Genomic DNA, 12,966 nt, shown 5'->3' with positions numbered 1-12,966 from the left:
GCACACTTAAAATGATTACTTTGCGATCTTTGGAATCATCGTGGTTGAAGGGCCACTCACAACAGGACTTTTCCTCTTCTTGCAATGATAAGCCTTAACGGAATCTGGCCTGCAGAGTGTCTGGGCTGTGTGTGAGCTTGGTGTCAGATCAAGTCCAAGCAAGTTCCCCGAAGCTCAGGCTTTACAACATCATGTAACTCAGAAACATTCCATCAAGCCACCACCCACCTTTTCCAGTGGGAATTCACTAAAATGATTCTCTTGGAAGCAGTGTGGAAGTAGGGGGAAGGGTGTTAAATTTGTGCTTTTGGAGCGGATTGTAGATGGGTGAGTGGGTGGAGACAAGAGGGGGGGAATTAAAAGCAAAGATGGAAAAAATAACCACACTGCCACCAAAATATTCTGCTTAAGGATGAGGGAGTACACCCTACAGCTGTTAGCACTGTTCAGCATATTTTGCATATTTACATATACCAAGTATTTCCAAACAGCCTTGTGTTTGTTTTAAAATCCCACACGGAGATGTCTGGTAAAGCTGTCACTGTGGAAACTTCATGGTGAAGTTTGCAAGACTATTTTCAAAATTCTTTATATGCATCATAAACTGAGCAGAAGAGCTATTGTTATTAACCACATTATAGAGAAATCTGAAGTAATCTGCCTACCTATCAGACAACACTCAGAACAAAGCACCCATGTTCTAAGACAAAGAAAGCACCTTGTTGATTGAAGCCAATTTTTTTTTTATTGTTGGTGTAATTTGTTTAATACAAAATGGCACACAGCATGATATCATGTCACCCAATTATCCTTGATTAGTCCTGAAGTTATCAAAGTATGATTTTTCTTTATTTCTGGTGACTCTAACCTTTGACTTAAAGATATTTTCCCAGACTTACTGAGTTATCGTTGACAAATAAAAGTTGTATATATTTAAGGTATACCATACGATGGTTTGACATGGGTAAACATTGTGTAAACACAATCAAATTAATTAATACAGCCATCACCAGATGTATTTTTTGTAAGAAAAATAACATTGGACAGATTTCTCGTGTAGCCATTTTCTTCTGGAAACATAAAACACCACAAAACCATACAGAGCTCATTTGAAAAAGATTCGTGAGTTTTCAAGAGAAAAAGTCGGGGAGTTTAAAGCTATATTTTCCTTTTAGCAAGATCCACAAGAAAGGATAGAGTGTCATGCTTAAAGGGGAACAGATTTTGTATTTTTTGGCAAGATATTAAATCCTCTGTTGCTATATTTGGCTCTCTGCAAATAGTCTCTTGTACAAGTGCAAAGCAAAGATCAATGCTGGTGTTCTTCATTCAGTCACAGCCAAACTTGGTATAGAAAGTAAAACAGTTGTGCTTGAGTGTTGTTTCGAACAAAGTCTTGCAGTTCATTTATTGATCAGCAGCATTCCAGAGTGTGGATACCCTCTTTACACATTAAATCTATCAAAGCATGTTTGCTTTTCCATAAGTTTTTCCACTGCTTAACTGATAGCAGATGGAGTGATTCAATCTGGACAAAAGTGTTAAAGCTTTACCACGTCAATGTGGTCATATTTAGCTATTTAGTCAAATGAGTATAAGCAGGTCAAATAAGATGCTTGGAGACTTAGGGCATCACAAGATGGGCCTATGTTCCCAAAAAAGGAAGCAAAACAATTAAATCGTACTTGGTTGTCCCCAGAGAAAACACACTTCAGCTAGGAAGAATCTGCACTAGATGACCTGCTTTCCACCCCCCAGACTGCTCATCTTACATAAGTAACACATAACCCTTTGGATTCTGAAGTACTATAAAAACGACATGAAACATTTGAAATAGTGACAGAAATTTTCTTTATATGCAATTATTTGATGAATGAAGACAAAACCCCACACAAATGCCAACGCAAGCATTATGACTTGCTACTCCCAGTGAAATAGTCCTTCTTGATTACAAGAGTGATAGAAAATGATGGAAGTCCAATACTAATTGTTGTAGGTAGAATAATGGCCCCAAGTCCTAATCCCCAGAACCATTGAATATGTTATTTTACATGGAAAAAGGGACTTTAAAGATGTAATTAAGAACCTTGAGCCGGGCACAGTGGCATTCGCCTGTAATCCCAGCACTTTGGGAGGCCAGGGCAGGTAGATCAGGAGGTCAGGAGTTGGAGACCATCCTGGCCAACATGGTCAAACCCCATCTCTACTAAAATACAAAATATGAGCCGTGTGTGGTAGCAGCATCTGTAGTCCCAGCTACTCGGGAGGCTGAGGCAGGGGGATCCTTTGAACCCAGGAGGCGGAGGTCGGAGTGAGCCGAGATACCACCACAGAACTCCAGCCTGACAACAGAGCAAGATGCCATCAAAACCAAACCAAACCAAACAAAACAAAACCTTGAGATGATGAGATTATTCTGGATTATACAGATGCAGCTATTGTAATCACATGAGTCCTTACACATTCGTAGGAGAGGAAGAAGAGAAAGTCAGTGATGCCATGTGAGAAGGCCTTGACCAGGTTGCTGGATTTGAAGATGGAAGGAAGCTAAGCAAAGGACTCTAGAACCAGGAAACAGCAAGATTCTCTCTAGGAAGCATCCAGAAGAAATGCTGCCTACATTCTGTAGCCCACCAAGACTAAGATCTTCGCCAAATATCTGACCCACAAAAGCTGTAAGATAATAAATTTGTGTTGTTTTAGGCCATTATCGTTGTAGCAATGTAGTAATATTTTACAGCAGTTCTAAAAAGCTCGTTTTGACACCACATTCTAAATGTGGTAGACAGTTAAAAAGCCTGTGCCAAATTATTTCCTCTATAATGCTGGAAAGTCTATTATTTAAATGCTGATTTTCAGACTTTAGTACTTGCACATTAAAGATACGTGTAATAAGAAAATTGAGGGCCCACGCAGAGAAACTCTAGCTTTCTTCAGAATACACGGTCTTGTATTCTCTTTTCAATGTTAATGCATTGTAGAAAAGTTTTTGTTTGTTTTTTCATATTACTTATGGCAGGGTCCCTGTCAACAAATGTAAAAACAACAAAATACGCCTTAGTCAACCAATATCCTTAGAAGCATTGTATTATAAAATTCTCAAGACTCTTGCTGTTATGTAATTAATGTACCCCATTTCATTTGCTTTTCCAATATAAACATGTGTTTTATAATCTATTCCTTGCTGTAACATATAGACTTCTTGGTCCTAGAAATTAACTTCTTAATTAAAAACACCTAAGATGTTGCAATTTCCAAAATATTTATAAGATGCTTAACTGAATAAGAAGGAAACAAAAAGTGATTTAAATTCTCAAGAAATGCAGACCAAATCCAAATGCTACATTAAAATATAAACATTCAATTCACATTAAATTATTTATTGAACAAATTGAAGATAATGACATCTGTTTTTATTACAAAGTCTTCCATCATCTGGTATCATTGACACGTTATGAGACCTGCATTTGAAGAGTGAACAGAAATAAGAAAATGTTTTCCCAGCCCCACAAAAACAGAAAAAATATATAATTTCATAATTATCTTATAAAGCCAAAAATTTTATGAGTTATACATTTTTTATTAATTCAGAATGACAGCATAACTAAGGTTAATTTTTATTTCTGGAAACACAAAATTAAGGTAGCATAACTGCTTGTAGAACTAACAAGTCTGAAATTTCATGGTATTTCAATGCACTAAAATAATGTTTCTATTAGTTTTCATTTTATCTAATCAAGTGACAGATATAAAATTCACTACACTGTATTTTTGTTCACAAAAGCATTTCACCTTACCTAGATTTATATCATAAAAACAAATTGTATCCATATCTTCCCTTTAAATATATGTACTTTAAAATGATACAAAGAATTCACATGAAAACCTTTCTCTATGTTTTATTTCCTGAAAAAAATGTATGGAATAGTATTTTTAAATCAGATATAATATTCAATATTGTACATATCCTAAGAAATTAAATCAGTTGTGTAAATGATCATTATTAACTTTTGCTCTAGCCACAGCATAGAAAGAAATGTACATCTCTATTAATATAAAGAGATATCAATAGGAAAGTTCACATCTTATGTGTATACCCAAAGACTAATTAAAGTATTTGCATTTTAAAAGCATTATTCTTATACCAAATTTAGTAGTCTAGAAATTGTTTTTTTAAAAAAAACAAATTGATGATTACTTATCCTTTTCTGAAAGGTGTCTGTTTGCTTATACAATGGAATTGATAAAAGTACACTTAATTATAATAGAATTTATTACAACGTAAAAAGGAGATTCAGAAAAACTTACTGGATCAAATTAAATTGACTACGACTTCAAGAGAATACTACTTTGATCAATACTTTAAAACTATAACAGTATTTTTAAACAAAAAAGCACAATAGATAATAAAAGAAATGGAAAAATTGAGATAATTTAACAATAATGATGATTTCTATAGGTTGGAAAAGTGTACATGGTGCAATTCCCAGAGAGCACTACAAGATTAAAAAGAAAAAAAAAAAACCTGCTAAAAAATTCTAAATGTTTGTGCTGTGACCAATCTCCATGATCAAATTACCAAGGAAAGTAACATTTTGAAGTTATCGAGACTGAGGTTTCCTTATAGGCTCCACTCATGCCCCCACTTGCCAGAACCATTCACTTTTTTATAGGTTCTATGTTTGTTTTCTATGTTCCATTGGATGTTGAAAGGCTAAATCTATGTTCCATTGGATGTTGAAAGGCTAACATTTTTGCCTAATTTTTCTAAAATGATTTTAATAATACTTTTAATGCTTTAATAATAGATTTAAAGGGCACTTTGGCTTTTAAATATTTTCAGAGAATAAACTGTAATTTCTCTCTCAAACAAGCCTTTCTTCTTCTGAAAGATGTCTTTTATCTTACAGGAAAGAAAAAAAATGAGTTTCTAGGAGCCTCTCCATTAAATTGGCTGATTTCATTTCTGATCCCATACAGTTTCTGCTGTCTTTCCCTTGGCTGCAAAGGTAATCAATCAGGAATTCGAACTGCCATCAATACCCCTTTGTAACTGCAATGGCTCAAGTGAACTCCTTCCATCTTCAATAACTGACATAGTGTCAACATCTGCTTCCAATAAGGTGGTTTCTTTTTTTCCTTGAGTAGAGTAAATCTGCTGACTGAGATCATAAATGGTTGTGTTTTTTCCCCCTTTTAATGCGGAAGATTTTTTCCACCATATTTTGCAACTTTCCTTCAAGTCAAGTAAAAATTTAAAAAATCGGAGAACTTCAAAAGAAATGTTCTTATCCTAGGTGCCAAGGAAGTTCGATATATAACTAAAAATATAAACCATGGTGAATGAATGACACAGTCCTCACAATTTTGGACACAGTAATTTAAATAAAATTTTGGAACATGTAAGAAAACTGAGTTGGACCTACAAGCCACTATAAGATTAATTTATTTTTCCTTCAGAAATGATACACTAAAAAGTCAGCTAATTAAGAAATGTACATTTATCTCCTATACCAGGTAGGAGGGACAGTTAGTAGGAGACAAAGATTCTTTTTGTAGTACTTTCTTACAGAAAAACAATCATGATTGCTACAGAAACGAATACGGATGTGAAGAAAAGAGACCTTTGGGAGCTCAATTTAAGGAACTACTTACTCAACTGATAGGCATCTCTAGTAGCTGTTATTTATTGAACATCTAATATGAGCCAGATGATTGATCGTGTGTGTGTGTGTGTGTGTGTGTGTGTGGGTGTGTGTGTGCGCGTGTATGTGATTTACAACTTCCACAGCCTGCCTGTCAGGTATTATCCCATTTTACTCATGAGATAAATAAATAACGCCCAAACCACACATAAAATTGTGGCTAAACTAGAATTTAGAGAATGGCCTAACAGCCAAACTCTTTTCCATTAATTCATTCTGCTTTCTATTTATCCGTCAGTCAAAACTCTAACATAAGTACTTTCCTTTTTCCACCACTTAATGCCACTGCCCCCACCGGCTTAGTTCAGCAAACACTATTTAAAGAAGGGACACTCAGTAAGGGATAGAATACAGGTCTTTGAAATACAGTTTCTGATTGCCACTTTAAATTATAAATACAACATTAAACCAGATAGCAAACTCAAAAGCCAGATAGTGTGACATATTCTGCAAATCTTAGAATAGGAATGGGCAAATACTTTTTGCAAAATGAATAACAAGCTTCTCAAAGGCAACTTTCATGTCAGTGCCTAGAATTTGGGTTTTTTTTTTTTTTTTAAGTCTTATAAAGTTAAAGAAGTAAATCCCTCAATTATTTGCAAACCATTCTTTCTCATTTTGCAAATTTTAGAGCAATTTTGGCCATTTTTGCTTAACAAAATAATACAAATACTCTTAAGAAGAAAGAGAAAAGGAAGCAAATAGAGGGGAAAGTTAAGAGAGGGTGCTTAACGTTCTTAAGAAGACACATTGATTTCTCAAAAGTTCAGAGGCTCTTTCAAACTAGCAATGAGAGACAAAATAATCTGTTAGGTTCCTGATTTGTCAACATTATGTTGTTTCTTAGCTCCCGATGGTTTATTGGTGGAAGCACATATTCTATTTAAAATAAATGAGATGATTTTCTAGGCTCTAGTTCACAGATATTTAGAAAGCTTGAATAAATCTGATTTGTAAAATCAGACAAAAGTCACCTTTGTCTAAAGGTGGAGTGGTTTTAATAAAATTGTGGAGGCAGATGGCAGCCCTCATAAAAACAGTTCAGCAGCCTCTAAGTCCAACAGCATCATTTTGATGTGAAAAAAGAAGAGCCAGAGAATGACAGAATTTTAAACTTGGAATGAATTCAGAATATTATGCTAAATTACAACCCATCCTTTTTTAGGGCTTCTGGTGGTAACAGCAATATGGTCCTAGAAGACAATTGTAGAGACATGCTCATTCTCTATTTATATTTTTGATCCACTCTCTGGGTGGCAGTGTATACCAAACACCTAGGGCCTGTTTTCTTTTTCCTTTTTCTTTTTGAGACAAGATCTTGCTCTGTGGCCCAAGTTGGAGTATAGTGGTGCAATCACAGCTCACTGCAAACTGCAAACTCAAACTGCCGGGCTCAAATGGTCCTCCTGACTCAGACTCCAGAGTAGCTGGGAGAAGAGTTGTGCACCACAATGCCCAGGTAGTTTTTCAGAAATTTTTTGTAGGGATAGGGTCTCCCCATGTTGCCCAGGCCGATCTTGAACTCTTGGGCTCAAGCAATCCTCCTGAGCCTCTGCCTCCCATAATGCTAGGATTATAGGCATGAGCCACCGTGCCCAGCCTGGGTCCTGTTTTCAAAGAGAGAGCTCACTTACAAATCTTTCCTCTGTACAGCAGAAACCAGGTTCCCAACATTTCTCTGGTCCTCAGAGCCAATAAATTTTTTGTCTGACAGTTATCAGGAAAGACACAGAGCAAAGTCTAAATTCAAGGTGAAGACATCTAAGTAATGCCCTTCAATTAAATTTGGTGGAAAATAAGAAATGGAGCAAGGAGTAACTACTTTCCTTCTCCTCTTCATTGGGAAAATCCAACTGAATGATCTGAATGAGTTTGAGTATAACACTACTTTCACATAAATTACAAAGGAAGTTAATGTAGTCCAAAGGTGGATGCGGTTGAGGTAAATAACCCTGTGAGTCATCACATGGGAACTGATGAACACTTGTCTTTGAAAATTCAGAAGGACACAAGGCAAAACCAGATTTATAAATTCACACAATTTTGTGCTCCATGTATTTGGGCAAATTATAAATGAAACAATCATATCAAATCAAATTATGGACCAAAGTATAGAAAATTTAACCAGGCTACTCCCAGGAAATATAAGTTCATATTATTAGTGAGTGGAAGGTATCTTAAATTTGGACCCCACATTGGTAAAAATGTGCATATTGTGTAAAAGAAAGTCTAGGTAAGAAACAGCAAAGTGTGGAGTGATGACAGTACAAGAGAATATATAGATCTGAAACTCAAAAGATGGATAGTGTATAAATGAATACATAAATTACAGCCAAGGAAAATATTTGAAAATTATCTATGACAACACTGCCTATTTGAACATGCCATGTTCATGTCTAAAAAGCTCACATATAACGTATGAGTAATTAAAGATATAAAGTGGCATTTCACTGAACATACTATTTTATGTGGTGGAGAGAAAAATGGGAGAAATTTGAAAAAATCTCTTCATAAAACTAAAAAACTTCCATATTACACTAACTTTTTTACATGACATCTCTGGAAGCAGTTGATGGAAGAAATGAACTTTGCCTTTGAAGTCTCAACAGTATCAATAACTGCTAATTTCATAATCTTAATCTTCTCCTAGCAGTGTCTTAATGATAATTTCAACTTTATTTAGATCCTGAGAGTCATATCAAGTTAAATTCTCAAATTTTTAATTTTTAGCCCAATTTAAATTGTATATGATCTCTGGTTTTATTTTTAAATTGTGGCATACATTTAAATCCTAATATACACTTTATTTTGCCCTAAATTTCTTTCTAAAAATAATTAAATCAAGTAAAGCCAGATTTAAACAAACAAACAAAAAGATTTAAGTTCTGTGTTTAAACTATTACACATAGAATTTTGTGTTTGTTTGTTTTAGTTTACAGTGATAGGTGGCATTATAAGAAAGAGCTAGGGCTTTGTAATTTCTCTAGTGCCTTCCCAGATATTGTTCCTTCAAATGCTCTTCAGGAAAAACAAACCCCTTAAATACTTAAAATACGACTTTTTAAATTGCCATGAATGAACAATTAGAAGCAAGTAAAGTAAGTCACTGGCACTCGCAGGTAGCATGGTTAAATGCAGTTTTTTCCTTGTAGTTGTGTATAACCTCTGGTTCCATTTATCAAATTTGGATGGGCTAGAAAGATAATTAGTCTCCTGTGGGCAAATTCTTCATCTAATTGAAAGTTTATGCCAACTTTCTTATTAGTCAACCTCCAAGTTATTTCTTTGGGAGAAATCAAAGCAATGAAATATCATTTCTTTAGTATGGTCATTTAAAAAAAACTTTTCAAGCTATACATATAATTTAAAACTAATTGAGCTAGCGTGGAATTAAATTGTTACTGCGATTCAATGTAAAAACAATACTGCATTGGTTTGTCTATGGTATACCTACTTTTGTAAAAAGGACAAAACACAAAACATTTGAGGTAACTTAGAAAGCACAGACAGAGCATATAATAGACATCTGAGAGATAAGCATTTTAAAAATTTTTGCCAGTGCTTCTCTGAGAGCAAGTTCTTTAAACAGAACTCAACAATTTTTACAATATTAAAAAAAATACATCCCTCAAAAATAGCCCATCAATGCTAAACCAACTTTTTTGTATTTCTACAAAAATAGATGCACATAGAGCTGCAAACTTGTATTCCTGAAAGAATGAGCATTTTAATGTGTGGTTCATCCTTTCCTGAAAAGGTGGTTGGTGAAAAAAAAAAAAAATCAAAATGAAACAAAAAATTAGCTATATACTGATAAAAGCAAGATAACAAAAGGAGAGAGTTGCACAGTTGGCAAAGGCTCAGATGAGGAAAAAAACAAATAAAAATGCTTTTCTTCAATGTCTAGGACCCACTTTGCTTTCTCAAGAAAGGCCGAAACCCAGTCAACTGCGTGACACTTTGTCTTCTCCTTCCGTGCCTTTCTTCATGTCCTATTGCTGAATGGAAAATCCTGACGGTATGTTTTCCCAGTGGGCCCTTGGATTTATGCTGCAACTTAACTCACTAAGATTGTGTGTTTCAGTACCATGGTGATTCCTTACTCTTGTCTTGATGCTGTAGACCTGGAACAAATGACAATGAGAAAAAATAAAGAACATTAATACATATAGTACCAAAAATTAGCATAATCTGCAATACATTGGATGTAGAAACCAAAAAGATAATCCAGGCAACTGTGAGGTCTGACCTGAAGACAACATGATCTCTAAGCAAATTCTGTGCTAGAGCTCACAATTTTCAAAAAGCCAACGAACACAGTAAGTGACAAAAACCCAAGACTAGAACAGTGCTATTTATGCAATACAAATTCGTTGCTTTTTTTTTATTTTCTTGGAGTATGAGTGGATAGCAAATAGAAAAAAATGAAATATTTTATTTGTAATTTCAAAAGGAGGTGATATTGGGAGAAAAAAAGATGTAAATAATCTTTGGAGCATTTATGCAGTGCTTCAATTAATACTTTCAGTAACAATCAAAATTATTCTTTTAGACTAACGTGACAAATAAATTCGGTTGTTATTTTGAAATGTACTCCACAATGGGATTACTATGAACTATGTGAGCAATTAAATGGTTAAAAACTGAGTCTACTATTGTCGGTAAAATAAATATAGTTGGTTTATAACTAACAGTCCAGACCTATATTCTATTTATTAATTTACTTATTTTATCTTATCTTCCTCCAAAAAATATTTAAAGTGGATTTAAAAAATCATACCAGATAGCAAAAATTAAAATTTAAAAGTTAAAAATAGTGACGAAAGGAAGGTATACATAGATTAGTAGGACATAGATTAATTCTAACTCAAAGCTAAAATCAGTAATAATTTATCAAAGAGAAAACAGGAAATGTGACTTTTATCTGTGTCTAATACAGTTAATTGGCTAGTATCTGATATGGGCTATTCACATGGCGTCTTCAGTTTGCACCTACTCGAAGTTACTTTTGTTGTTTTCTTTTCAGCTTCATTGATGTATAATTGAAAATTAAAATTATCTATACTTAAGGTGTGTAACAAGATATTTTGATGAACTTATATATTGTGAAATTATTACCTCAATAAAGTTAGTTAATACATCTGGCACCCGTTTTAGTTCCCTTTGTTGTTGTACCTGAAGTGTAATTGTTTGGGAGAGCAAAAACACAGGGTAATAGGTGCTTTTATGTTGTTTAAAACTAAATAACAAAACACGAAGCAAAACTCTTTAAACGTGTAGGTAGAAATGCGGCATGGTTGCTGTTGTGTGGGTGCAAGGATCTCAAGTTGTTGTTTTCTTGGCCTTTGATCTAAAACTGTTCTAATCCAAGATGGATGTCAGAAACTGAATAGCTAAATGAGCCAATCTGGTTCAAAGTTTTTCTATTATTAAACAACATTTCTTATCACTCAACTAGTAAAAACATTTTGTAAAATATGGATATCGTTACGAAATCGGACACAATTAGTGTTTGGAGACATTAAGACAAGCTACAAAACGGACTACACAAAGGGCAAAAGAACAAATAGAAGGAGATAAAGAAGCACCTCACAAAATTACAAGTCACAATCTGTGCACTATGTAGCATTTGTATACTGGCAACAAGCAGCGCTTCCTGAATGCTAACAGATTGGCTCCACTTTTCTTTTTTCCACAAGCATAACTGGTATTACGCTTGATAAAGAGGCAATCATTTTCCTTTCCCATTTCGGAAGAAGAGGAGGAGAAGTATAAAAGAGGACAATGAGGGAGAGAAAAAAAAAATAAAAGGATCTGGGGTATGTCAATCCACTCTAAGTTTGCTTTATTCATTTTCACATGGTTTTCTGGTTAGAATAATTTGCAACCTGACATAGTCTCTGTTGGGTAACTCTCGTAATCTAAACCACCTTTACTGACAATCTGCTGACTATATAAATATTTTTTTCATTATTAAAACATCTCATCTTCTGTATGACTCAGGATTTCCACACTTGAAGACTGCATCAATCTACAGAATGTCAGCGCTGCAAGTCATGAATACTGTTGTAATCATCAAGTGGTTTGCCTGTCTTATTTTTGCTTTTAAATAAAGGCAATTTCTCATTTGCTTTGCAAAGACATATGACTCTTTCAAAATCACGTGAGCCTTTTGCTGCGGACAAGTATTGCATTACTTAAGATAGCCCCAGATTTTCCAATCAGAATAACAGAAGTCAGTCTCTCGTTATAAATTCATCTATTCAATTTCTTGTTTCCATGTCTCTGCACTTCTACAATGTGAATGTTAAAAAGTCAATTCCTCTGTGGCCTGAAATGTATCAGATATCTAATGGATCCTTGTGGTTAAACTTCTTTGGTGATGGAACATAAAAAACTTTGCTTTGATTACCAGGCATTCATTTGTAAATCTCAAAATAGGCATACGTAAAGCACAAGAAAATGAGCAACTACAAACAAAAAACCCTACTAATAAGTTGCAAAAGAAAAGCAGGGCTACAATTTTTTTTTTTTTTATTAAGACAACTGGTAATGGTAGATCGGGATAATTAAGAGTCAACAAGTAAGTACATTTAGTTTTTCCCAGCGAGAGTGGAGCGGGGCAAAATTGTTAACCCATGAATCTTACGTGGTCTACATTTATTTGGGATTTCCTATGGTTTTTCTTGCTGGAACAAAATCCCCTCTGCTATAGGTTCTGCTCCTATTCAGACTTTCCTGCTTCCTCACTTACCCAAATCAAACCTACTTGAAATTAATTCATAACATATCCTGAGATTTCCCCACTGGCTGTCTGAAACCACATCTGTTTACCTTCTTTATGGTAGCCATTTTCTTTTAGTTCTATTGTTCAGACCATGAGATTTTTCAGTAGAAGGAAAAAAAATCACAAAAATGAGGTGAGCTAACATTTTCTTAGGGCCTTAATGATTATATTAGGAATAGTGCTAAGTACTTTATATGAAACATCATACTTCATGCTCCTAATCATGCTGAAATAATATACATTTTACAAATGAGAAAATTTAAGTTAAGATACTTTATGCAATTATTAAGTGAGAGAAATAGGATTTTAAAAGACGTGATCTGATGTCAGAGTCAAGGGTCTTAAACATCATATATGTGTTCACCTTATGAGAATTTTACTGGCTGTAGCCTAAGTCAAAATTATCACAAAATCAATTCAAGGAAAACTTAATATATTTTTATACTCCTTTTTGCACTGCTTAGAAACACCCTG

At 34.3% G+C, this 12,966-nt stretch overlaps 1 protein-coding gene and 1 pseudogene across 2 annotated transcripts in view; both read right to left on the bottom strand.

Annotated features, from left to right (window-relative positions):
- Nucleotides 1–726: 726 nt before the first annotated feature.
- Nucleotides 727–12,966, bottom strand: part of VGLL3 (vestigial like family member 3) — a 53,296-nt gene continuing 41,056 nt past the window's right edge. For both annotated transcript variants that reach the window (XM_023216070.2, XM_023216071.2), the window contains exon 4: nt 727–9,829. In XM_023216070.2, coding sequence (XP_023071838.1) covers nt 9,786–9,829 — 44 coding nt within the window. In that variant the 3' untranslated portion in view covers nt 727–9,785. The remainder of the gene's footprint in view (nt 9,830–12,966) is intronic.
- On the bottom strand, nt 933–8,336 carry LOC111545160 (annotated as a pseudogene).

Source organism: Piliocolobus tephrosceles, chromosome 2 (genome assembly GCF_002776525.5).
Source record: "Piliocolobus tephrosceles isolate RC106 chromosome 2, ASM277652v3, whole genome shotgun sequence".
Lineage (NCBI taxonomy): Eukaryota > Metazoa > Chordata > Mammalia > Primates > Cercopithecidae > Piliocolobus > Piliocolobus tephrosceles.
The sequence above is the reverse complement of the archived record's forward strand: the minus strand, read 5'-3'. Positions and strand labels throughout refer to the sequence as shown.